Source organism: Trachypithecus francoisi, unplaced genomic scaffold, assembly GCF_009764315.1.
Source record: "Trachypithecus francoisi isolate TF-2019V2 unplaced genomic scaffold, Tfra_2.0 Lachesis_group1, whole genome shotgun sequence".
NCBI lineage: Eukaryota > Metazoa > Chordata > Mammalia > Primates > Cercopithecidae > Trachypithecus > Trachypithecus francoisi.
Window position 1 is genome coordinate 7,147,955 of NW_022681454.1, and position 26,484 is coordinate 7,174,438.

Genomic DNA, 26,484 nt, shown 5'->3' on the forward strand with positions numbered 1-26,484 from the left:
GTTCATATGGAACCAAAAAAGAGCCCGCATTGCCAAGACAATCCTAAGTCAAAAGGACAAAGCTGGAGGCGTCACGCTACCTGACTTCAAACTATACTACAAGGCTACAGTAATCAAAACAGCATGGTACTGGTACCAAAACAGAGATATAGACCAATGGAACAGAACAGAGCCCTCGGAAATAATACCACACATCTACAGCCATCTGATCTTTGACAAACCTGAGAGAAACAAGAAATGGGGAAAGGATTCCCTATTCAATAAATGGTGCTGGGAAAATTGGCTAGCCATAAGTAGAAAGCTGAAACTGGATCCTTTCCTTACCCCTTATACGAAGATTAATTCAAGATGGATTAGAGACTTAAATGTTAGACCTAATACCATAAAAACCCTAGAAGAAAATCTAGGTAGTACCATTCAGGACATAGGCATGGGCAAGGACTTCATGTCTAAAACACCAAAAGCAATGGCAGCAAAAAGCCAAAATTGACAAATGGGATCTAATTAAACTAAAGAGCTTTTGCACAGCAAAAGAAACTACCATCAGAGTGAACAGGCAACCTACAGAATGGGAGAAAATTTTTGCCATCTACTCATCTGACAAAGGGCTAATATCCAGAATCTACAAAGAACTCAAACAAATATACAAGAAAAAAACAAACAACCCCATCAAAAAGTGGGCAAAGGATATGAACAGACATTTCTCAAAAGAAGACATTCATACAGCCAACAGACACATGAAAAAATGCTCATCATCACTCGCCATCAGAGAAATGCAAATCAAAACCACAATGAGATACCATCTCACACCAGTTAGAATGGCAATCATTAAGAAGTCAGGAAACAACAGGTGTTGGAGAGGATGTGGAGAAATAGGAACACTTTTACACTGTTGGTGGGATTGTAAACTAGTTCAACCATTATGGAAAACAGTATGGCATTCCTCAAGGATCTAGAACTAAATGTACCATATGACCCAGCCATCCCACTACTGGGTATATACCCAAAGGATTATAAATTATTCTACTACAAAGACACATGCACACGTATGTTTATTGCGGCACTATTCACAATAGCAAAGACTTGGAATCAACCCAAATGTCCATCTGTCACAGACTGGATTAAGAAAATGTGGCACATATACACCATGGAATACTATGCAGCCATAAAAAAGGATGAGTTTGCGTCCTTTGTAGGGACATGGATGCAGCTGGAAACCATCATTCTTAGCAAACTATCACAAGAAGAGAAAACCAAACACCACATGTTCTCACTCACAGGTGGGAACTGAACAATGAGATCACTTGGACTGGGGAAGGGGAACATCACATACTGGGGCCTATCATGGGGAGGGGGGAGGAGGGAGGGATTGCATTGGGGAGTTATACATGATATAAATGATGAATTGATGGGTGCTGACGAGATGATGGGTGCAGCACACCAACATGGCATAAGTATACATATGTAACAAACCTGCACGTTATGCACATGTACCCTAGAACTTAAAGTATAATAAAAAAAAAAAAAAAAACACCCTTGGGCGGAGACTTAAGATGCTAATGAGACACATGATGTTTGAACAAGCGTGTACAGCTACTGAACATGTGCACTCGGAGGACCACCCCCGCCCCGCCAGAACATGCTTACTAGTGATGCCTCTTCCCACCCCCTTATGAATAATCACGTAAGACTCCCCAGAAAGGGAGTTTCCCCGGTAACAGTTAAGGCTATCTCATCTGCTCTCAATATCTCCCAGGGTGTCCTGTCTATTCTGCACCTAACTTTCAGAACATTCTTTCTCCTTTGCAATAAATTCCTCTATGCTGCATCCCCTTTGCTGCGGTCTCTTGTTTATATTCTTTTACGCTAAAAAGAACTGAGGTTTCACAACAGCCGTCAACATGCTAAGCAGCATGGCTGGGGTGATCACACCAGCACTAACGTTAGAAAGTCTTTATTTTAAATCTCATCTTCCCCGCTTGCTGTCTGTGTAAAACCTGGGCAAGCTACATGAGCCAGCACAGAGAGGTTATGTAACCAGCCAAGGTCACACAGCATGTTAGTACTCAGAGGAAGATTAGAACTTGGTTTCCTCATGCACAGCCGGGGATTTGAGTCTTGACTCCTCTGGGGACGAAGTTGTTCCTTTCCTGCCTGCGGGCCCCTGGGCTTTGACAAATTGAGCCCCATCCTACGCATTTCTGGAGAAAACACTTCTTCACTCCTCCACTGGGAAGGAAGGAAAATGCAGTGTCTTCCTCGTGAATCTCATGAGAATAATCAAATACTCAAGAGGCACTTAAGATAGGAGCTAGCCCTGAACAAAGATCGGTTTCCGTTTAGTTTCCTGTGGCCGCCATGACAAAGCACCACAAACTGGGTGCATTAAGACAACGAAGTTTATTCTCTCACGGTTCTGGAAGGCATTGGTATGAAACCAAGGTGTTGGCAGAGCCTCCCCCCTCCAAAGGCTCCCGGAGGGGCCCTTCCTGGGCTCTTCTGGCTTTTGGGGGCTGCACGTGTTCCTTGGTTTGCGGCCGCATCACTCCAGGCCCTCCCTCCGTCTTCACACGGCCTCCTTCCCTGTGTCTCTACGTCTTCTCGTGGCCTTCTTATAAGGACACCAGCCATCAGAATTAGGAACCACCTGAATCCAGTAGGACCTAACCAATTGCACCAATTGCATGATCTAACCAATTACATCCGCAAAGCCCTTATTTCCAAGTGTGGCCACATTCTGAGGTTCCAGATGGACATGATGTTTTGAAGGACACTGTTTGGACTAAATTGTGTCCCCTCCCAAATTCTTAGGTTGCAGACCTAACCTCCAGTATCCCATGTGACTGTATCTGGAGGTAATTAAGTAATCAAATTCTTACGTTGAAGCCCCAGCCTCCAATATCCCATGTGACTGTATTTGGAGAGAGGGCCTTTAAGGAGGTAATTAAGGTTAGATGAGGTCATCAGGGTGGGGCCCTAATCCTATAGAACTGGTGTCCTTATAAGAAAGGGGAGAGACCAGAGCCCTCTCTTTCATTCTCTCCCCTGCTAACTCTTCCAAGCACAGAGAAATGACTGTGTGGCTGGGCACGATGGCTCACGCCTGTAATCCCAGCACTTTGGGAGGCCGAGGCAGGTGGATCACAAGGTCAGGAGATTGAGACCATCCTGGCTAACAAGGTGAAACCCCGTCTCTACTAAAAATATAAAAAATTAGCCGGGTGCGGTGGCGGGTGCCTGTAGTCCCAGCTACTCGGGAGGCTGAGGTAGGAGAATAGCGTGAACCTGGGAGGTGGAGCTTGCAGTGAGCTGAGATGCACTTCAGCCTGGGTGGCAGAGCGAGACTCCATCTCAAAAAAAATAATAAAAGAAATGACCGTGTGAGGAGGCAACGGGAAGGCAGCTGTCTGCAAGCCTGGAAGAGAGGCCTCACCAGAAGTCAACCCTGCTGGCACTGTGATCTTGGGCTTCAGCCTCCAGAACCTTGAGAGAACACATTTCTGTTGTTTAATCTACCAGTCAGTGGTATTCATCATGGCAGCCTAGCAGGTTAACAGAGACACGACTGACCCAGTGCAGCTCCCATCCAGGTGAGGAGTTGCACTTCCCACCACTGCATGAGCTTCTCCCTGCTGGGGATGCCCGCTGACTCCTGTCCACTTGGGCCTGGTCTCATCCAATGCTGGGCTCAGCATTGCCTCTTGCAGCCTGCTGTTCTTGACCTCCCCTTCACCCAGGAGCCCCTTGCCTCTCCTCTGTACTCAGAAGCAGGGAAGCTGTCACCGGAGACGACATACCCTGGCGTGTCCCAAGTGCCAGCTGCTGTCTCGGGGCCCCATACACAGTACTCCCGGCACACCGTGAAGAAGAACTATGACCGTCCCCATTTCACAGATGGGGAAACTGAGAGCTAAAGACCAGGTGATGCTCCTGTGGTTACGCAGTGAGGAAGTGGGGAGCCAGGACACTGACCCAGGCCCTCTCCTGCTCCCGGTGCTGCCCAGGACCCACTTGCTGATTCCTTCATAGCCAGGTGTCCACACTCCTGCCTTTCTGACAGCTGAGGATGCTGCCTGAGGCGGGGGCTCTGTCTGGCTCAGCATGGCATCCTGTGACTCCTGCCCCTAAGGAGGGCTCAGGTGCCCTCTCCTGCTCTCTCAAAGCCTCCCTGCAGGGCAAGCACGGCCAGCTTCACCTCCCCACCCCAGACCTGCACATGGTTGCACAGGGGCAAGAGGTGGTATGGCACGTGATCTCCGACATCCCCATTTCAGCTCGGCACCCCTTCTTCATCACCACTTTACATGATGACACCCAGAAATCCTGGGCCTATTTCTCACCTGAGGAGAACTGATTTCCAAAGAGCTTTGCTAACAGGGATGTTTGGAGACAAGAATCCTCAGCACCCCAGAAATGGATGGTGCCTCAGAGAGGACCGAGGCCAACCACCTGGGTTTCTGATGTGGACAAGGAGAATCGCATGGAGGGGAGGCGGCCTGCCTGGATCACCAGCCAACGAGTGCCGGGGTTGGACCTGAACCACCTCTGGGGTACCCGGCCAGGAGGATGTGAGGTTCTCGCACACACACACAGACCCTGGGTCCCCACAGAGGCCATGTACCTGGCAGAGTGCAACCACAGCCTCGGTGGCTCTGACATTCTCCTCTTCCTCCAGGTCACACCGCATCAGCCTCTGCCTCTCCATGACCTCGTGAAAAGCCTATGAGGAAAAAAAGAGCTGAGTCTGGTAGAAACATGCAAGGTTTTTTCCCATAAGGTCCTCCAACTGTCCCCTGCGTCTCAGGTCAGAAAGAAGGATGTTGGCCCCTCTATTACACACAAGGAAATGGAGGCATGGGCTGTCACATGGCTTTTACAGCTGATGCCAGGGCCAGCAAATCTGGTTTCCAGGAAACACCACAAACCACCACGCTTTTGTTAAACCCAGGATGAGCAGGGGCCACTGGGCCACTTCCGTCACCCCTCTGCCCTGGCCACAGCCACCCAAACGTCACTTTCTGACCACCCAGGCCACAGGAGACCCACTGATGGGAGCCCAGCGAGGGTGACCCAGACTGGCAATTGGAGGTCAGTGCAGTCAGCAACCAGCCAGGCCCCACTCTGACCATGTGGCAGAGGCCCTTTCCTGAGGACTCCAGCAGAGCAGCAGGAGACTGGGCTACCCCAGGCATCAGCAGAGGAAGACCCGGTCAGCCCTAGACAGAGCATCAGAGGCCCCGGCATCAGCAGAGGGAGACCCGGCCAGCCCTAGGCAGAGCATCAGAGGCCCCGGCATCAGCAGAGGGAGACCCGGCCAGCCCTAGGCAGAGCATCAGAGGCCCCGGCACCAGCACAGGGAGACCCGGCCAGCCCTAGGCAGAGCATCAGAGGCCCCGGCACCAGCACAGGGAGACCGGGCCAGCCCTAGGCAGAGCATCAGAGGCCCCGGCACCAGCAGAGGGAGACCCGGCCAGCCCTAGGCAGAGCATCAGAGGCCCCGGCACCAGCAGAGGGAGACCCGGCCAGCCCTAGGCAGAGCATCAGAGGCCCCGGCACCAGCAGAGGGAGACCCGGCCAGCCCTAGGCAGAGCATCAGAGGCCCCGGCATCAGCAGAGGGAGACCCGGCCAGCCCTAGGCAGAGCATCAGAGGCCCCGGCACCAGCAGAGGCGCGAGGCAGGGCAGAAGGGCAAAGGAACAGACTCTTCTCAGGGAAAGGCTGCAGGAGAAAATTCCCTGTGGGGCATGTGTTTCAGTGGAGTCTCTAAGGACAAGGAATGGCTCCCTGGGGGGAAGACGGAGAGCCATGCTCGGAGCAGCAGCAGAGACCAAGAGGGAAGACCCCATAGGACCTTTGGGGATGCTACGGGCAGGAGGTGAGATGAGAGAGAAGGACGGGACTGGAAAAAAGTGGGTGCTGAGTGTGTGCTGGGAGCCTGGTGTTGTTCATTCCTTCTCCCACCCATTCCATCCTCCTTCCTTCATTCACTCGTTTGCCCCTTTGTCCACGTCCTGGTTCACTCACGCACTCGTGCGCTCATTCACCCTTCCCTGCCTGCGACCCACGTATCCTGAACGCCAGCGCCGAGGCGTTCCGAGGACTGTACCGAGACCCTGGGACACGGAGGTCACCCAGGCACTGTCTCCACACTCTGGACTCGCAATGGGCTTTGTGACATCAAGGACAGGGGCCCAGAAATCTCCAAGTAATGAGGAGCTGAATAGCCTTATCTTCCTCTTATTTCAAACGGGTCTTCTCAAAGACAGAAAAACCCAGCCTACCCCTATGTGGCAAATCCAGAAGCTCCCAGTGTGGCCCTGGAAGAGGCTCCCTGGGTAAGGGAGGCAGCTAGACAGGGACCTATAGGCCTCTCCTCTGTTCTCAGGGGACCCCTCCATTGGCTTCTCATGGCAGTGGTGCCACCACCACCAGGTTGGCCCCCGGGGAGGGCCCCTGGGCCTCTATTCTGGGCTGAGCCTGGACCCAGACAGGGTGCCACCCACCCCTTGGCAGAACTGAGATGCGCTGTACCAAGTGCTGATGCAGGGCAGGCGAACCCAGGCAAACAGTGAGGCTGGGGCTGCCCCTTCCTTGGACTCACTGAATCCTAACAATGCTGTGATACAGGTGCCATTATGCCCATTTCACAGATGTGGAAGCTGAGGGCCAGAGGGTAAGCAACATGCCCAAGGTCACCCAGCTATTTAGTGGCAGAGTCAGTACCCAAACCCAGGTTGGCTGGCCTCAGTGCTCAGTGCTTAACCAGCCTGCACAATGGTCACGGACAAGCTGGCCCTGCCCCAGCCCCACTGCCCATTACCAGGGAAAGCAAGCAGAGCGAAACCAGAGCTCGGTGGTCTGAGAACTGGCAAGCCCAGGTCCTTGGAGCCTGCACTGGTGCCAGCTGACCCCTTTTCCTTGGAGGGTGACGTCTTGCTTTCTGTCCTCCTTCAGGTCTTCTTGTCCCCTTCTCAGGCAAGACCAAGGGTACCTCCGACCTTGACCACTTCCTGGCCCTGCCCACTCAACCCAAGCAAGACTGGGGGCTCCCTTCCTTCTCCTGGACTTGCAGGCGACTCACAAGGGGCCTGTCCCTGGGTGTGTGAGCCTGCCTTACTCTCCGTGACACACTTGTCCCCTCTGGGCCACACATTGCTTCCTTCACGTCATTGCCACCATCTGTGCGCCCCTGCTATGTGTTTGCACTCTGCCAAGCTCTCTACGGATCCTACCCCCTCCTCTTCTCAGCAGCCCAGTGAGGGCAGCACAGCTCTTACCCGCTTACAGTCTACTAGGACACTAGGGATGTAGGGACTAAGGGACCGAGATTCGGTCACTCGGCTGACGCATAGGAAGTAGGGAGATAACCTCATGTCTGATGAATACCTCCGGATCCCCGTGCTCAGTCATGGGAACAGAGCTACCACCAGCTCACCCACATGTGCAGAGGCCGGGGATGTGGGTCACCTTGAGAAACGTTTCCGGGTCAGCAGTCGGCTGGGCCTCAGCCAGGAAGCTTCTCCGTTCCTCCTCTTGGGCCAGCGTGAGTTTTGCCGTCCCCTCCACCTGGTGAGCCAGGGATGCCTTGACCAGGTCTTTGCCTCGCTGGACAAACTCTGGGATTGAAAAAAGCCACAGCACAGGAGGTGACTCTCTGAGCCAGACTTTCAGCGGGGACCCTCCTGTGTTCTCCTTTCCGGAGGTTGAGGAAGCTTGTGGTGGCTGCAGAGAGAGTGCCCGCCCTGCTGGTGACAGACCTGGGTTTCCTTCTGTGGGTCCTACTGGTAGCGTGACCTCAGCTAAGCCCAGATGCCTCTACGTCTTGAGCCTTGTCCCACCCGCACCCCAGGCTCAGCCTTGGGACAGGAGCATGCGGGGGACACACACATGGCTCAGCCACCCCGCACGGCTCAGCCACCCTGGATTCCCCTTCCTGCCCCACACGCTGGACGATGGCCCACCCTTGCCCACCCTGCCGCTGAGCAGGGCCACATGACTCCAGCAGGACCAGGAGGGGCCGCTGGGCGACACAGGCCTCTTTGTGTAAATTTCTAGTGTGAGACCCTCACCCTCCTCTGTCCCTCTGCAGTTCCTGGTGGCTTTGCTGCAGGACATGAGGGCTCAATCAGACTGAATCCCTGGTGAGTGAGTGCAGCAGGTGACCCCTGCCCTGGGCAGTGGCCCTCATGGACTCTGCTGTACAGAGAAGGGAAGAGAGCCCCAGAGAGCAGCCCAGTGACCCAGTCCCTAGGGCAGAAGCAGAAAAGCCGCCCAGTGTCATGGGCACACTGCCCCAGGTTGCCAGCCCTCACACCGCTCAGCCCCAGGGACCCAGAAGGCCAGCGTCGTGGACCACGGCACCCATGCCCACGGCTCACCCCGGCTGAAGTGCTCTGCCTCCTGCCAGAAGGCCTTGTGCTGCTGCGTGAGCAGCTCCTCCTTCTGCCGCCCGGACAGCTTCCCCTCACCGGCCAGCAGCTCCAGGCCACGGGAGATGGCAGCCAGCCGGCACCTCGTCTCCTCCTGGACTTGCAGCTTCAGAAACTCAATCACTTTTGCCATGTGTGCCCGCCCCATCGTCCTCTCCAGGGCATCCTGCAGAAAGAAACACACAGGAGCATAGCTGGGGTGTCCTGGGAACCACCAGGGCACGTGAACTAATGGCTGGGAGGAGGCCGCCAGGGTCATTAACTAATGGCACTGCCTGGCGTTCGGCTTCCGGTAGAGCAGAGCTCAGAGGAATGAACTCCCCTTCTCCTTAATGAGTGAGATCTGGGTCTGCCCCTGAGGTGAGGATTCAATGCCTCTCCTAGGGGTGCGGGGAGGGTGACGCTGGTTAGCACATAGGCACTTAGTCGCCAATAGGGCTCCCCAGAGGGTCACTCTCCCAGGAAGGAATCCAGGATTGCAAACAGTCGAGGAGGAAAAGCCACCTTGCTTAGAGTCACCTCCCCTGGCCAGTCTGGCCCTGTGGCCCCCACAGGGCTGGGGCGGAAATGCGAAAAGCCAGCAGTTCCTGGCTTTCTTTCCAGCCCCAGAGAGCCTGACTGCTGGGGACGGCTGAGATTTTCAGGGCAATGATTGGCTTCCAAAAGGACTCCCCACACTCAGATTCTGCAGAAGGCCCTCCCCAGCCCCACCTCATCATTCCACAGACCCTTAGAAAAGACAGGGGGAAATGTCCACCCAGGCAGCCAAGGCCCTGCACACCTGAGGGCGGCTGCTCGTGGAATGAGAGTAAGGGGGAAAGCAGGGGCAGGCGGGGGGCCTCGGCATCTCCCTCGGCGCAGACTCTGCACCCCCTACGCCCAACCACGCCTAGCTCAGGCCTGGGCACCCGTGTGCTGGGCCGAGGCCACGGGCCAGTCCTGCTCCCCAGCCTCCCATCTCTGCCCCATGCTCTGACCCCGCCTCACAGACCAGAGGGCCTTTCAGAGATGCTGATGGTTCTGTCAGCCATGGCCCCAAACCCTCCTGTTGCTGCCCTGAGATTAAGTCCAGCACCCCGGGCGTGGTGCAGGAAGCTCTGTGGGGCTTTGTCCTGCACACCTGCCTGCTCCCGGCCACCCAGCCTCTGCACATGCGGAGCCCTCCTCCTGGAACACCCTCGCTGCCTCTTCTCACTCTTCTCCCCGGCCAGGTTCTTCTCATCCTCACGGGTTCTGTGGTCCTTCCCTGCTTGTCCCCACCCTCACTGGTCCCCTGCTCTGTTCTCCACTGCCCCAGGGTTCCCGTCTTCAAGGAGGTGATTGTGAGGGGCAGTCCCAGCCTGGACTGAGAGCCCTTGAAGACAGGAGCCAGGCCTGAGTTGCCCATGTCCCCTTGACCAGCCATGGCCACACTGTGCACTGAGCTGCACTGGCCTCGGTTCCCACAAGACCAGGACAAGAATATCCCCCAGTGATGGACACGGACGGCGAGGCTCATTCCAGCAGCCTGTGACCACTAGAGGGCGCAAGAGGATAAGCGGAGGTGCCAGAGGGGACCACAGGAAGGGCGGCTCTGGCCACCTCTAAAGAACACAGGAGGATATTGAGAACCCAACACAGGCTGACTAGGGTAGGCAGTGGTGGTGCAATCGATGGGCTTATATTGGAGGTAGGACGGGAGTGGAGAGAGGGGCATGAGAAAAGGGATGGGGGATGGGGGCCCCGACCTGCTCTGAGTATGGCTGAGTCCTCCACAGTGCCGGGCTCAGACTTGGCTCCTAGGACCTGGGCACAAGCTCCTCATCTGACCCCTGCCACATAGATTTGACGTGAGGATTAAGTCAGTCAAAATATGTCAAGCATTGAGAACAAGGGCCGGGGCACTGTGAGCCTCCGAGTGTCAGCTGTTTTCATCATTATCTATAGCCGGTCCCCACATTTGTCTTGGCAGCTGTTTATTTCTTGTGTGTCTCAAGAAACTGAATCTATCGCTGCCAGGATCCTTTTGAAGGGCTCTTCCAGTTTTAATATTCAGAGATGCACATTCCAGCTCCAAATGCCCAGGCCAGAAAGATGGGATGCCACTATGCGAATTCCAACTCTTCTGTGTTCTGAGATACAGAAGCCATATTTTTCCCCTTTGGTACCCGGTATGCAAACACAGTGAATCCATCCCTCTTCCATACAAACACAGACAGTGTAGCCCTGCCCATGCATCATTACAATAATTTGTTGTTGTCTGTTTCTTCTGCTGACATGTGGCCTGTGGGGCTCTAATGACTAACAAGTACTGAATACTTCCTATGTGCTGGGCTCTGCTCTAAAAAGTTTATATACAGACGAGTCTTTAACACTCCCAACTACCCTGTGAGAGAGCAGGTGCTATTACAGCCCCCGTTGCACAGATGATGAAACCAAGTCACAGAGAGGTTAAATTATCTGCCAAAGACCACATAGCTAACGAGTGGCAAGACTGCAGCAGGAGCTCGTTTCTTCCCTGAGCCTGCATTCCTAACCTCTGCAATATGGTTTCTATTAACAGCACGTGGCACACAGTAGGTGCTCATTAAACACTGGCTGAAGGACAGTCATGCTGTTAAACTGGATGATCCCTTTTCGTCTTCCTATTTGGAAGTTATTGGCTGATACTCTGGCCAGAGTCAGCGAAGGATGTATTTTCTTTTTTCTGCATCAATATCCTGCTGATAGCAAAAGCAAAAAATAAAGGAAGAAAAGTCTTTCACCTTTGCAGAGCATTAATATGAGTCAGCAGCCTTATCAAACTGAAATCCAATTCAAAGGGGCTTGGGCAGCAAACCAGGCAGCTTCAGGCCCAGGCTCAGCGATGTCATTAGACGGGACAGGGATCTTAGGTGGGTTACTGAGTGGGCTCCTTATCAGTATGCTGTGAATCAAGTATCTTCCAAGCCTAGCTTTCGGTAGTGTTGAAAGAAAAAGGCCATGTGTGCATATGCTGAGAAAAAGCATATGAAGTTCTCAAACAACTGTGTGGACGTGGGGGTCTTGTTAAAGTGTAGACCTGTGTGGACGTGGGGGTCTTGTTAAAGTGTAGACCTGTGTGGGAGGGGTGGAGCGCAGAATTCTGCATTCTAACCAGCTCCCGGTGCTGCCGATGCTGTGGTCTGTGGATCACACCTGGAGGAGCAGAACGGATGGGGAGAGGCCTGTGGTGTGCAAGCGGTGGCGAGAATCTGCCAAGGCTCAGCTTTCCCATGGGTCTGAGGAGCTTAGTCTGTGCTGAGGGCGGGGAGGCCACTGGAGGGTTCTGAGCCGAGCGACCACGTGGGCTGCTGCACAGGACAGGGAAATGGGCGCAGAGCAGCATCAGAGGGCTCGTTCCCTGGGCCTAGTACACACTGACTGGCGCACACAGGATGAGCCCAATGTGTACCAGGAGGAACCCAGTGGTGACTGGGGTGTTAGGAGTCACTCAGCATCTACCCAGGCCCTGCCTGTGGCAACTCTTAGCACTATTATTTTATAAATAGAGGAACAGACGCTAAGAGAGGCTAAGTAATGTGTTCAAGATCACACAGCTCCTAACAACAGAGCCCAGAGTCAAAGCTGGATTTGCAGATTTCTCTCCTATGAGTGTCCAACCCTTTGAATGTGAGGACTTTTTTGCTTACCTGTGGTTGGCAGGCTTCATAAAAATAAGCAGGGACCTTTTTTGTTTTTGGGGGTTTTTTGCTCATCAGCTATTGTTAGTGTTAGTGTATTTTATATGTGGCCTAAGACAATTCTTCTTGCAATGCGGCCAGGGAAGCCAAAAGGTTGGACACTCATGCATCAGGGGTTTGTATCCCTGGCCTCCCATCAGAATAGTTCACAGAGTTTTAAAACCCACAATGCCAGGGCTTCCACTCCAGACCAATCACATCAGAACCTCAGAGGGAAGGCCAGGAAAAGGCATTGTTAAAGAACTCTCCAGGCAAAACAGGGCAGTCAGGAAAGTAAATCAATGCTGTGTCTACACCAGCGGGCGTCAACCCCAGCGCCCACTGTCATCACTGGGGAGCTCTAAAAACCCCAGTGCCCAGCCAGGTTGCACCCCAGTCTGATTAAGTCAGAAACTCTGGGACGGAGACCCATCTGGGGCCCAAGAATCAGTACTTTTTAAAGCTCCCCAGATAATTTCAATGTGTAATTTCAAGTTTAGGACCAGGGTTCTATGCTATAGTAATACTGAGCTGGCCAGAGTCTTCACTCATTGGATGGATGGATGGATGGATGGATGGATGAGTAGGTGGATGGATGGGTGGATGGGTAGATGGGTGGGTGGATGGATAAATGGGTAGGAGGGCAGATGGATGGATGGGTGGGTGGGTGGGTGGATGGATGGATGGATGGATGGGTGGGTGGGTGGATGGGTGGGTGGGTGGGTGGTGGGTGGATGGATGGATGAATAAACGGGTGGGAAGGCAGATGGATGGGTGGATAAATGGGTGGGAGGGCAGATGGATGGATGGGTAGACGGTGGATGGGTAGATGAGTGGATGGGTGGGTGGGTGGGTGGGTGGATGGGTGGGTGGGTGGGTGGATGGTGGATGGATGGATGGAAGGGTCAATGGGTGGATGGCTGGGTGGATGGATGGATAATAATAAATGGATGAATACATGGATAGATGAGTGAATTTACTGTGTTTTTTTCCCCTGAGGCTCTACATAACCAGCTACAACATGAATCTGTTAGATTTAATGATGTCAAGCCTCGAGATTCCAAATCTCTAGTCTGAATATCTTTATGTTTCCTCCCGCCCCCTCCAGCATTACCAGAGCCTGCAGCTCCTGAGAATCGCACAATAGCCCTTCAGCGGCAATCATTCTTTCCGTCAGAGTCATCATGAGCTGTCGGGCTTTGGAGCTGGAACACTTAAACTGGTCCACAAGAAAGTGCTGGATGTTTGCCATCTGTTTCCAGAAAGCTTCCATCTGTGAAAAGAGCACAAGCAACATGAAGTGAGGGAAAAACTTACTTAAGAAAGCCAAACGGTGCATGCTTGGGAATTACAATTCACTCCTTATCACAAATAAGGATTCTAAACAATTCTACAATTTCAGTGAGTTTATCTTGGCAACAATCACATTCTACAGTAAAGTTCCTTCTGGTTCCATTGCAAGTGCCAGTCAGTTTTGCGACGGCATTTCAGCAGACACAAGAGCACTGCTGCTAAGGAAAGAAAGCAGTAGCTTGTCCAGCCTACAGACTCTTGCACGGGTCATTACAGCTACCTAGGGGCAGATGAAATGTGACAATGTGCTCATAGAAGCTTTGGGAATTTTAAAAGGGATTAAATACTTCCTGGAAGTAAACGCATAAACTGACGTTTAAATATTAGTTTTTGTCCTAAAAGTACAAAAGCTTAATATGGCAGAGATGATGCTGACCATGAAAACATTTGGCTTTAAAATCTTCCCTCCCCCTCATTTTATCAGGAGCAGAGCTGGGAATTCCCAAGTGGCTTAGAATGCAGGAGGTCTAATTGCATCATCACAGCCAGTCAGAGCTCTAAGGACAATGACACTAGGAATCTGAACAACTTTCCCTCATGGCCCACAGGCTGTTCACCAGGCTCTGTGCTTCACACATTTGATATCATGATAAAGTATCTATCCGGAGATGCAGGAACAGGCTCGGGGGAGTCAGGTCACTTGTCAGAGGTCATGGAGCCAATGAAAGCCAGGATTTGGCTCAGTCCCATTTAACTCCACGGCTGGGGTTGCCTCCATCTCAGCTCAGCCTCTCAGAGGCTGAAATGGACACGTCTGGCTGGACCAGGCATGGGAGGAGGCAGGGGTTAGTGGCACCAGAAACCCATGCTGATCTTGTTGCTGTGACTCAAGGTCATGAAACTCTGTCAGCCTCAACTGCGGCGTTGGTCTGGCTCTGCCAGGAGGAAGCCTGCACCCAGATGAACACCCCCCATCAATGCAGTTTCCCATCTCAGGGCCCCATTGCCTCCCAGTAAACCCCACACATGCTGCTGGTCAGCTCCTCCTCCCATCCCTGCCAAGAGGGACCTCAAACCTGCCTGGCACCCTCATGTTCTCACCTTGCTCTTCCCCTTGGAGCCATCAAATGACATGCCTCCCACCTGACATGAGACTGCAGACTGTCACACCGCCAACTCTGCACACCCTGCTCTGCTTACACCAACTGCTTACGCCAACTCTGCACACCCTGCTCTGCCTGATTCTCTTGGCGTCTGTGACCTGACTCTCCTGCTTCTGCAAAGCCCATCCAATTCCTCCTTTGCTTTCTTGTCCCAATTCTTCTCATCCCCTCCTCCTTAAATATGGGCAGGATTCAAGATTTGACACCAAGCTCTTTTCTCTTCCCATTTTACACACATTTCTAGGCCAGAGATCACCATTTTTGGAGGTCATCAATACTTCGGAGAAGCTTATGAAAACTTCGAACCCTCTCCCTGAGAAAGGCAGACATGGACAAGATGCTGCACACAGCAGTGGGGGTTCTGTGGACCATGGGAATCCAGGCTGTGCCCTCTTCCTTAGCATCCTGGTCCACAGTTCTAAAAACTTTCTAGCCCTCCAGGTCCTCTAACCTGGGTTCTCATGGAGACCCTCCATCTCCAAGCCTCTCCTCTCAACACTGGACCTATTCAGAGGAGAGGAGCACTAGCTCCCTCCCTCCCATGAGCTTCTTGCTCTGGGGCCCTTATTTTAGCAGCACTGACCCTGGACCCCCGCCTCCTCCCCACCTGCCGCCCCTTGGTAGACCACCATAGCTTCTCTCACACGTTTCCTCACCTCTCCGTCCTATTACAGTTGCTTTAATAAAGTTCCTGCTGGACTAGCCCAGTAGCTCTTCACCACCCTCCACTCAGTGCCTGGGCAGCCCTTCTAAAGGAGAAGCTGAACCCAGCTACCCCCTGCTTCAAAGCTTCAGTGACTCCCACCTCGCTGGCATAAGACAGAAGCCCTCTGGCCAGATCCCTCTGGCTTTACCTTACCTCGAACTTGCTCTCAGCCCTCTTTAGCTCCTGTCTCTGCCTCATCACTGGCCAGCACCCACACTTCTCCCAGCCAGCCTCTCCATGGCCCCTTCTTCCATGGAGGCTTTCCTAAGTCTGGGGTAAAACGAACTCTTCCCTCCACTGTGCCTGCCTTGGGCCTTCTCCTGTGCTTCCTTCTATTACAAGACATGTCACCCTGTGAAGCCCTCATCTGCTCACCTGTTCATCTCTCCTGGCCTCTCTCAGGCAGGGCCATGTCTAAATGGTTTTGAGTCCCCAGTGCCCAGCACAATCCCTGGTGAAGAGCGAGTGCCAAGGACATGTTTGTTTAATACATAGTATATGAACAGGGGGTGGTAGAACCCAAAAGAAAAGAAAAAGATGTTTCAGGGAAGCCATTCTGTCTGGAATTTAAAACATGCTTTCACGAGCGACGCCTAGCAGCTTTCTTCTACTCTATTCCGAAGGGCAGTGATGACAGCAAGGGTTATAGCAATCTTTGCTTTGAATGACAAAAAGACCAATCTGAAATTTAAATGAGGATAATTCATGATATAAAAAATAAACCTCCCTTTGTGAATTGTTGCTGCTTAATTACTTCTTCCCTATCACTTAGCATCAGAAACTGGATCCTGCCTCTAGGGCAGAATGCGATAGGGGAATTCAAGTATTAGGCACACTTCTAACGATCATCTCTCTAATTTAGCCAATTTAACTGTTTTAGAAACCAAAATTTGTGTACAGGAAAGAAAGTCCGGCACGCACATTATCGATTAGCTGTTCAGAGTATTCTCTCTCCTTCTTTTCTACATCAGCCAGAGTGATGTACTCAGAGTCACCAGCCCCCGACATTTCTGTGTTTGACAGTTTGACCTGAAGTCCCTTTTCTAGATCCTCCAAATCCTGAAGAACAAGAAGAAAAAAAACCAAATAAACAAAGAAAAAGTTTAGTGTGTCTTAAATTCTAGAAAAATAAATGCTTTTATTTTTCACATTTCACAAAATATTTTTAAACAATAGTTAAATGCTCTGGGGGTTGTTGTACATGAGGTTTGATAATAAACCTATTAGCAACAAACTCATTTTCTCATTAAACATAGAGCTTCTAGAATAATGAATTATTTTCTTCTATATCCTCCCTCAAAAAAAAATTATACCATACTTTCAAAATCAATAAAATAGTATCTTTCAATCATTATGAAGTCCTGGAAAATATCATGACATCCAGTGGGTTGGGAAGGAATGTTTCTTTGCTCCTCTTCTGGTTTTCCTGGGGAAGAATGACACCCCAGGGCAGGAAGTGGTGTGTATTTGATTGGTTGGTTTAAAAGCCGGAAGCTTGCCCAGCCTCTTCCTGTTTGTGATGGGCCAATCAGGGGAGGCCACTGCTCTAGTGTGATCTCAGCCTAGAGTGAACTGGGTAGCCAAGGCCTTGTTTCTGTGTGGGGAAGTCTGAGGTGGCCCAGCATTGCCCATTACTAGCTAGGCAATTGAGTGAAATCTGGGATTCAGTATTAGGAAGCCATGAGAGCTGTGCATTGAAACCACGTCCTTCAAGCTGGCCTCTAATCAGTAATAAAGCTACATTTCTATATCTGTCTTGCTGACTCTCTCAAATGATTCTGAACTCAGGAAGGAAAAGGTGAGTATAAGTATAGAGTCCTACAAACCCCAATATAGAGTGTGGGAGACAGTTCTATTTTCTCTATGTTCATTGTCACATAGCCAACAGTGTGGAATGGGTCCAGGTACACTAGGAAAAATAACATTGATATAAACTACTATAGAAGACCCAAGCTGAGGCCATATGTGTTTTCTAATCCTCACAGCATCTCTGCAAAAGAGAAATTATGACCCATTTCCAGGTGAGAAAGATAGTTTATGGAAGGTAAGATAGTTTGTCCAAAGATGCCCAGGCAGGAAGGGGCAGCGCTAGGCTTGTCCTTACTCTTCCAAATTCTGGGCACTCCTTGTCCTCTTCTGAAAGTTTTAAGGTTACTGCATGTGTTAAATGAAATTATGCATTTAAATCACTTGGCTAGACAAATAGTAGCCACTATGATAATTAACATGCTTGCTTAAGTTCAAACAGCCTTGTTTAACCGGTAGAGATGGAATTTCATCTGAGGTCTGCAGACTTCAGGGCTCTTATTCTTTCCATTATAACAGACAGTATTGTTTCATTATTCCTAATACAATTATAAATGTCATCATCATCATTATCATTTTTGCCATTGGAAAGTCATTTGAACTCATGGAGTCTCAGTTTCTTCAGGTGTAAAACAAAAATAATAATGGCCACTCACAGGGTTGTCATAACTATTAAATGAAATAATATATGTCAAGACCCATGCGCACTGCCTGAGGAGCATGACCATGGTGGTGGTACTGAGGATGACAGTGAAGACAATGATGTCCTTCCTCCTTCCTGGGATGCAGTGAGTCACCCTTCCTCATGGAATCCAGTGGAATAAAGAAGTAGCATCCCTTCCCAAACCCCCAGGTCTCACGGTGGTGGGAACAAGAACAATGATGATGATGATGATGAGGACTCTAAGGAAGGTGAAGGTAGAGGTAGCAGTAAAGATGATAAAGACAGTGATGATGGTGGTGCTGATAAAGATGGTGATGATGGTGGTGCTGATGAAGACTATCATGACAATGATGCGATGATGATGGCGGTAATGAGAATGATGACAATAACAATGATGATGATAATGAAAATGATGGCAGGGGATGATGAAGAAGAGGCTGGTGATAGTAGTAATGAGAATAATGATGACAATGATGGTGAAGATAAGGTGAGATAGGAGACTGGCAGGACTTGTTTTCTGATCACAACTCTGCTGATCAAAACGGGATCTGGTCCAGACAGGATAAAGTGAAGAAACCAGCAGGAACCAGTGGATGGTGATGAAAGTGATCCCTTGCTGCCCTCATTGCGCATTAGCATAAGACACTCCCACCAGCACAACCACAGATTACAAATGGCATGTCAACAACCCAAAAGTTACCACCCCTTTCCATGGCAACAACCCAGAAGTTACTATCCCCTTTTTAGAAAGTTCTAAATAACCTGTCTCTCAATTTGCGCTGAACTGCCCCTTAATTTGCACGTAATTGAAAGTGGGTTTACAAGAGTATAAATACAGTTGCCAAGCACCCATATGTTACCAACTCTGGAAACACTACCTAGAGGTTGGTCCTGCTCCACAAGGAGTGGCACCATCCACTAAAAGACTTCCTAAGTGAAGTCAAGTACCCTCCTAGGCAACAACCTATTCTGGAGCTTGCCTGCCCTGCAACACTGGTAGTGGTGATGGCAATGAGGACGAGAATAATGATTATGGTGGTAATGAAGACAATGATGGTGGTGATGGTAGTAATGAGAATGCCAATGATTACAACAATGATAAAAATGATGCTCATGATGATGGTAATGAGGACATGAGGATGGTGATGGTGTTGGTGATGATAGTGGTCATGAGGATGATGATGATGGTGGAAAAGACAGAATGATGATGTCAGTGGTGACAATAGCAAAGATGATGGTGGTGATGGTGATGACAACAATGACATGATGAAAAAGAGAACTGTGATAGTAGTAGTGGTGATGATGGTGGTACAAAATAAAAATGGTGGTGATAAGATAATGATGCTTTTGGTGGTGGTTGTGATGAGGATGATAGCAGCCTTCACATATTCACAGTCTAACTATGACATTGCTTTGGTGCATCATACACATCTCTCTTATCCTTTCTGCACTCTCGCAGAACAGAAATTATCTCATTGCACAAAAAAGAAACTAGGATTCTGAGAGCTTGTAAAAGATAAAACCGGGATACCAACCTCAATCAATCTGACTCCAAGCCCTGATTCTTTGCTGCGCATGAAACAAAATAAACTTTCCATAAAAGACTGAGAATAGAATACAAAGTAGTATACATAGCTATAACCAATAAACAAATTATGTCTTTAAAAATATCCCGGCCGGGCGCGGTGGCTCAAGCCTGTAATCCCAGTACTTTGGGAGGCCGAGGCGGGCGGATCACGAGGTCAGGAGGTCGAGACCATCCTGGCTAACCTGGTGAAATCCCGTCTCTACTAAAAAAAAATACAAAAAACTAGCCGGGCGAGGTGGCGGGCGCCTGTAGTCCCAGCTACTCAGGAGGCTGAGGCAGGAGAATGGCGTAAACCCGGGAGGCGGAGCTTGCAGTGAGCTGAGATCCGGCCACTGCACTCCAGCCCAGGCGACAGAGTGAGACTCCGTCTCAAAAAAAAAAAAAAAAAAAAAAAAAAATCCCAAACTTGTGCAGAAAAAAAATTAACAGTGACCGTCTTTGAGTAGTAGATATGACCAATATTCTTCTCTTCGCTGTAAATAGTATTCCAAATTTTAATACACAGTTTAAAATATTTGTATACATACTTTTATATTTCACTATACTGTGTTAAAAAGTATATATTGTAAAAAGCTATTTTATACATGAATATTATAATAAACTATTTTTAAGTTACCTTGAAACATGGGTTGAAGACTTACATTTTCCTGTTTTGAAAGGATCTTCTGGTATAATTCATCATCTGACTTCTTTTTAGGAAGAAGGTCAAGGAGGCACATTTTAAAAATCTGAATAAACATCTATTGCCAAGAAAGGAAAGATAACAAAAGAAAAGTTTAACCAATGGTATTTTTGTCTTTTGCTTTCTATTGTATCTTCCTCCCTCCCTTGCTGCCTCTCTCCTTCTTTTCTTCTCTTTTACCCTCTCTTCACACATATTTTTTGCTGAAGGAAAGGATCTCAGATTATAAATTATGACAATGGCCCATAATGGATTACATTTTCATGAAGCTTCCTAAAAAAGCTTCATTTCTTCCTCATGCATGTATTCAACAAATATTAGGTGCTTACTCTGTGCAAGGCCCTCCACATCCCCAGTTCCATGTGTGAAGCAAATATAAAAAGCAAAGGAGGGTTTGCTTCTTTGAAGGAAGAATCAGGGGGATAGTTGTATGGAACTGGAAATGCAAAGTTATCCATGTCAGTCTCCTGTTTCAATGGATGCAGACGTCCTTTAAACCAGAAGGACCCTCCCATAAGTGGGGATACTCAGGAAAGTAAAGAGGGGGCTGTATCCACAATTTCTTGATCTATTCACCCTTGTTAAGACATCTGGATTATTTCCAGTTTGTGGCTATTATGAACAATGCTGCTGTGAACATTTGTGTGAATGTAAGTCTTCATTTCTCTGAGCTAAATGCCCACAAGTGCAATTGCTGGGTCTTCTGGTAATTACAATTTAAGTTTGATAAGAAATTGCCAAAATGTTTTCCAGTATGGCTGCAGGTACCATTTTATATTTCCATCAGCAATGTATGAGTGATCCAGTTTCTCCACATCTTTGCCAGAATTTGGTGTTGTCATTATTTTTTATTTTAGCCATTTTGACGAGTGTGTAGTGATATCTTATTGTGAGTTCAACTTGGATTTTCATACTGGCTTAATGACATTGAACACCTTTTTAACGCGTTTACTTACCATCTATATATCCTTTTTGGTGAAGTATCTGTTCATGTCCTTCCCATTTTCTAACTGGATTGCTTCCTGTCTTCAGCTGAGTTTGGAAATTTCCTTATCTGGTCTAGGTACTAGTCCTTTGGTGAACATCTGTTTTGCAAACGTTTTCTCTCACTCTGTAGCTTGTCTTCTCATCTTTTTTTTTTTTTTTTTTTTTTTTTGAGACGGAGTCTCACTCTGTCGCCCAGGCTGGAGAGTAGTGGCCAGATCTCAGCTCACTGCAAGCTCTGCCTCCCGGGTTTACGCCATTCTCCTGCCTCAGCCTCCCGAGTAAGCTGGGACTACAGGCGCCTGCCACCTCGCCCGTCTTCTCATCTTCTTAACGAGGTCTTTTGCAAAGTGAAAGTTTTAAATTTTAATGAGTTCCAGTTAATTTTTCCTTTTGTGTGTCATGCTTTTGGTGTCAAGTCTAAAAACTCTTTGCCTAGGTCTAAATCCTGGAGATTTTCTCTTACATTTTTTCTTTTTCTTTTTTTTTTTTTTGAGATGGAGTATCACTCTGTCGCCCAGGCTGGAGTGCAGTGGTGCAATCTTGGCTCACTGCAATCTTCACCTCCCAGGTTCAAGCGATTCTCCCACCTCAGCTTCCCGAGTAGCTGGGATTACAAGCATGTGACACCACACCCGGCTAATTTCTGTATTTTTAGTAGATGTGGGGTTTCACCACATTGGCCAGGCTGGTCTTGAACTCCTGACCTCAAGTGATCCACCCACCTCGGCCTCCCAAAGTGCTAGGATTATAGGCGTGAATCAACCATGCCCGGCAATATTTTTTCTAAAAGATTTATAGTTTATTGTTTACATTTAAGTATGTGATCCCTTTTGAGCTAAATTTTGTATTAGGTGTGAAGTTTAGGTTGAGGTTCTTTTGTCGTTTTTATTGTTTATGGATGTCCAATTACTCCAGTACCATTTATTGAAAAGCTCATCATTCCTCCATTGAAGTGCTTTTGCCTGTTTGTCAAAGGTCACTTAGATATAATTGTATGGTAAGGCATTTTCTTTTTCTGTTATGAACTGGTAAGGCTTTTTTTTTTTTTTTCTTTTTTTGAGACAGGGTTTCTCCGTGTTGCCCGGGCTGGTCTCGAACTCCTGAGCTCATGCAACCTGCCTGCCTCCGCCTCCCAAAGTGCTGGGATTACAGGCATGAGCCACTGCACCCAGCCTGGTAAGGCATTTTTAAATGTAGGGTTTAGCACACTTTTTCAGTAAGGGGTGACACAGCAAATTTTTTTTGGCTTTGCAGGCCATACGACCTCTTTTGCAACTACTCAGTTCTGGAGTTGAGGCATATGCCACACAGCCGCACAGGCAATATGGAAAAGAAGGGGCATGGCCAGATTTGGCTCAAGGGCCACAGTTTTTGATCCTTCTTTTAATGGGTTAAGGCTTGTTAATCACTCTTCTGTGCCAGCCTAATGTATGTATTATATATACTATCACTTGATCTCCATGGCATGCGGGGAGGTTGGTACCCTCTTCCCCATTTTGCAGATGAGAAAATGCCCAGCAACTTGCAGGGGCCACTTGCCTCCTGCCACACAGCCACACGCAATAGAGCTGAGATTCGAACCCAGAACTCTGCCCACCAACCTTCATTGTATTTGCCAATGACAATGAGCTCTAAGAAGAAAGTGGCTTTCTACCCACTGAAGATTGATATGGTATAAGATATAACAACATTATTTTTGCAAGATGTTAGTTTCGAATCTACTTTCTTCCTGACCCCAAATGAATCAGTAATGTTTACAGCCCTCATCCTCTCCCTTTCCATAGTGCCAACTCTGAGATAGTTATAGACTCAAATGAAGGTACAAAAATAATACAAGCATACCATGGAGATATTGTAGGGTTGATTTCAGGCCACCTCAGTAAGGTGAATATCACAATAAAGCAAGTCAGACACATTTTTGGGTTTTCCAGTGCATACAAAAGCTATGTTTACACTATACTGTAGCCTAAGTGTACAATGGCAGTACGTCTAAAAAATGTACATACCTTAATTTTAAAAATATCTTCTTCCTAAAAAATGCTAATGATCATCTGAGCCTAAGATGATTATTTAAAAAAAGTTGTTGGGCTGGGTGCGGTGGCTCACACCTGTAATCCCAGGACTTTGGGAGGTGGAGGCAGGCAGATCACAAGGTCAAGAGATCGAGACCCATGCTGGCTAACATGATGAAACCCCGTCTCTACTAAAAATGCAAAAATTGGCTGGGTGTGGTGGTGCAGGCCTGTAGTGCCAGCTGCTGAGATGGCAGAATCACTTGAACCCAGGAGGCAGAGGTTGCAGTGAGCTGAGGTCTCCGTCTCAAAAAAAAAAAAAAAAAAAGTTGTAATCTTTTAGCTGGTGGAGGGTCTTGTCTCAATGTTGATGAATGCTGACTTATGAGGGTAGTGGTTGCTGAAGGTTGGGTGGGTGAAGGTTAGGGTGGCTGAGGCAGTTTCTTAAAATAAGACAACTCTGAAGTTGGCCACATCAACTGACTCTTCCTTTCACAAAAGATTTCTCTGCAGCATGCCACGCTATTCAATAGCAATTTGCCCACAGTAGAACTTCAAAACTTGGAGTCAATCCTCTCAAATCCTGCAACTGCTTTACCAAATAAGTTTATATAATATGCTAAATCCATTGTCATGTCAACAACGTTCACAGCATCTTCACCAGAAGCAGATTCCTTCTCTAGAAACCTCACTTTTATTGCTCATCAATCAGAAGCAGCTCCTCATCCATTCATGTTTCATCATGAGATTGCAGCAGCTCAGTCCCATCTTCAGGCTCCACTTCTAATCCTAGTTTTCTTGCTATTTCCACATTTGCAATGACTTCCTCCACTGAAGTCTTGAATCCCCTCAAAGTCATTCACGAGGATGGAAATCAACCTCTTCCAAACTCTTGTTCATGTTGATATTTTGACCTCTTCCTATGAATCATGAATATTCTCAATGGTATCTAGAATGGTGAATCCTTTCCAGAAGGTTTTCAATTTCCACTGTTCAAATCCTTCAGAGGAATCACTGTCTATGGCAGTTACAGCCTTAAGAAATGTATTTCTTAAATAATAAGACTTGAAAGTTGAAATGACTCTTTGATCAATGGGCTCAGAATGAATGTTGTTAGCAGGCATGAAAATGACGTTAACTTCCTTGTACATCTTCATCAGCGCTCTTGGGTGGCCAGGGGTTTTGAAAATGACCAGTAACATTTTGAAGAGAATTTTGTTCTCTGGGCAGTAGATGTCAACAGTAGGCTTAAATCATGCTATAAACAGCTGTGTTGTGATCCAGGCTTTGTTGCCCCATTTATAGAGCACAGGCAGAGTAGACTTAGCATAACCCTTAAGGGCCCTAGGATTTTCAGAGTGGTGCATGAACACTGGCTTCAACTTAAAGTCATCTCCTGAATTAGCCCCTAACAAGAGCGTCAGCCTGTTCTTTGAAGCTTTGAAGCCAGGTACTGACTTCTCCTCTTTAGCTATGAAAGTCTTAGATGGCATCTTCTTCCATGATCACCTTGTACTATTTCAAACACATTACAAATCTGTTATTTAGGGCAGCCACCTTCCTCAATGATCTTTGCTAGATCTTCTGGGTAACTTGCTGAAGCTTCTCCATCAGCACTTGCTGCTGCTTCATCTTGTACTTTTATTTGTTCTGGAGACAGCTTCTTTCTTTAAACCTCATGCTCTGCTAGCTTCAAATTTTTCTTCTGCAGCCTCCTCACCTCTCTCAGCTTTCACAGAATTGAAGAGTTAGGGTCTTGCTCTGGATTAGGCTTTGGCTTAAAGGGATTTTGTGTCTGGTTTGATCTTCTATGCAGACCACTCAGACTTTCTCCATATCAGCAATAAGGCTGTTTTGCTTCCTTATCATTTGTGCGTTCACTGGAGCAGCACTTCAATTTCTTTCAAGAACTTTTTCTTTGCATTCACAACTCGGCTGTGCGGTATAAGAAGCCCAGCTCTCAGCCTATCTCAGCTTTTGAGCTACCTTCCTCACTATGCTTCATAATTTCTAACTTTTGACTTAAAAGTGAGAGACATGCAACTCTCTTTCACTCAAACACCTAGAGGCCATTGCAGCATTACTAACTGGCCTAATTTCAATATTAATGTGTCTCAGGGAATAGCGAGGCCCAAGAAGAGGGAATGGCCAGTTGGTAGAGCAGTCAGAACACACAGAACATTTATTAATTAAGTTCGTTGTCTCATACAGATGCAGTTTGTGGTGTCCCCAAACAATTACAATAATAACGTCAAAGGTCACTGATCACAGATCACCATAACACATACAATAATCATGAAAAAGTCTGAAATATTGCAAGAATTACAAAATGTCACACAAAGACATGAAGTGAGCATGTGCTGTTGGAAAAATGGAGCCAATAGACCTGCTGGATGCAGAGTTGCCAAAAACCTTTAATTTGTAAAAAAAAAAAAAAAAAAAAAAAAAAAAAAAAAATGCAGCATCTCTGAAGCACAATTAAGTGAAATGCAATAACGCCAGGTGTGTCTGCACCAAGTGCCATGTGCTCCTCCCCCAGGAGTGGTTCTGATGTCACCACGGTGCAGTATCAAAACTGGGAAACTGCCATTGGTTGAATACCGCTGTCTACAGGCCTTATTCAGTTTTCACCCATCTTTATGCACATTTACGTGTGTGCATGTGTGTGCATGTGTGTGTATGTAGTTCTATGCAATTTTACCCCATGTATAGATTCACATAAGCGCAGCCACAATCAAAGTAATATTCCAGCACCATGAGAACCCCCTAGTGCTGGTGCCCCCCATCTGTTCTCATCCTGGCCACTCTTTTTATAGAGGTTACACTCCAGCTTCTCCTGCCTCTTGGACGAACCCAGAGCCAGCTTCTTCCTCCTCAGGGCCAGCCAGGGAGCTCCAAGCTTCTGGGACGCATGAGGGCCTCATGTGGTCTGAGTAACTTCTGAACCCCAGCTCATCTCTCCCAGGGATATAGAGCTTTAGGTCTCCAGGCAGCACAGCTCCCAGCGGCTCCTCATGTTCTTACAGTCCCAGCATTCGACAATAGAGTTGTGCTCCTCACAGCAGGAAGGACTGTGCTGGGAAGCAGCTCTCTCAGGGCGGTGCCAATCACACGTGCAACACATTTCTCCTGAGCACCTTTGACGTGCAGGGTGCAGGGCTACACCTGGGCATGCAGGGGCCTTGCACTCAGACCTTGTCCAGGTCTGATTCTGCCATCACCAGCTGTGTGACCTTGGGCAAGTGACTTAACCTCTCTGAGCCTCAGGTTCCTTGTTAGTGAAGTGGCACGTAAACCTTTAAAGAAGATTTACAGCACCGAGCCTACCAGAGTGTACATGCAGAATAATCGCTACTATGACCATGCCAGTCACACAGCTGTGACATGGAGCCCAGAGTTCTACCCACAGAACCCTCTCAAAGTGGGAGAGCTTGACTTCCCAGTAACTCCATATAGCAATAGTTGAAAGGAGGT

At 48.4% G+C, this 26,484-nt stretch overlaps 1 protein-coding gene across 5 annotated transcripts in view; it reads right to left on the reverse strand.

The window, feature by feature from the left end:
* Positions 1–26,484, reverse strand: part of EVC (EvC ciliary complex subunit 1) — a 101,238-nt gene that overhangs the window by 48,719 nt on the left and 26,035 nt on the right. For all 5 annotated transcript variants that reach the window (XM_033213717.1, XM_033213715.1, XM_033213714.1 and 2 more), the window contains exons 6-11: positions 19,971–20,069; positions 16,193–16,330; positions 13,224–13,382; positions 8,379–8,595; positions 7,468–7,616; positions 4,622–4,720 (exon numbers count right to left, since the gene is read on the reverse strand). In XM_033213717.1, the coding sequence (XP_033069608.1) occupies positions 4,622–4,720; positions 7,468–7,616; positions 8,379–8,595; positions 13,224–13,382; positions 16,193–16,330; positions 19,971–20,069 (861 nt within the window). The remainder of the gene's footprint in view (positions 1–4,621; positions 4,721–7,467; positions 7,617–8,378; positions 8,596–13,223; positions 13,383–16,192; positions 16,331–19,970; positions 20,070–26,484) is intronic.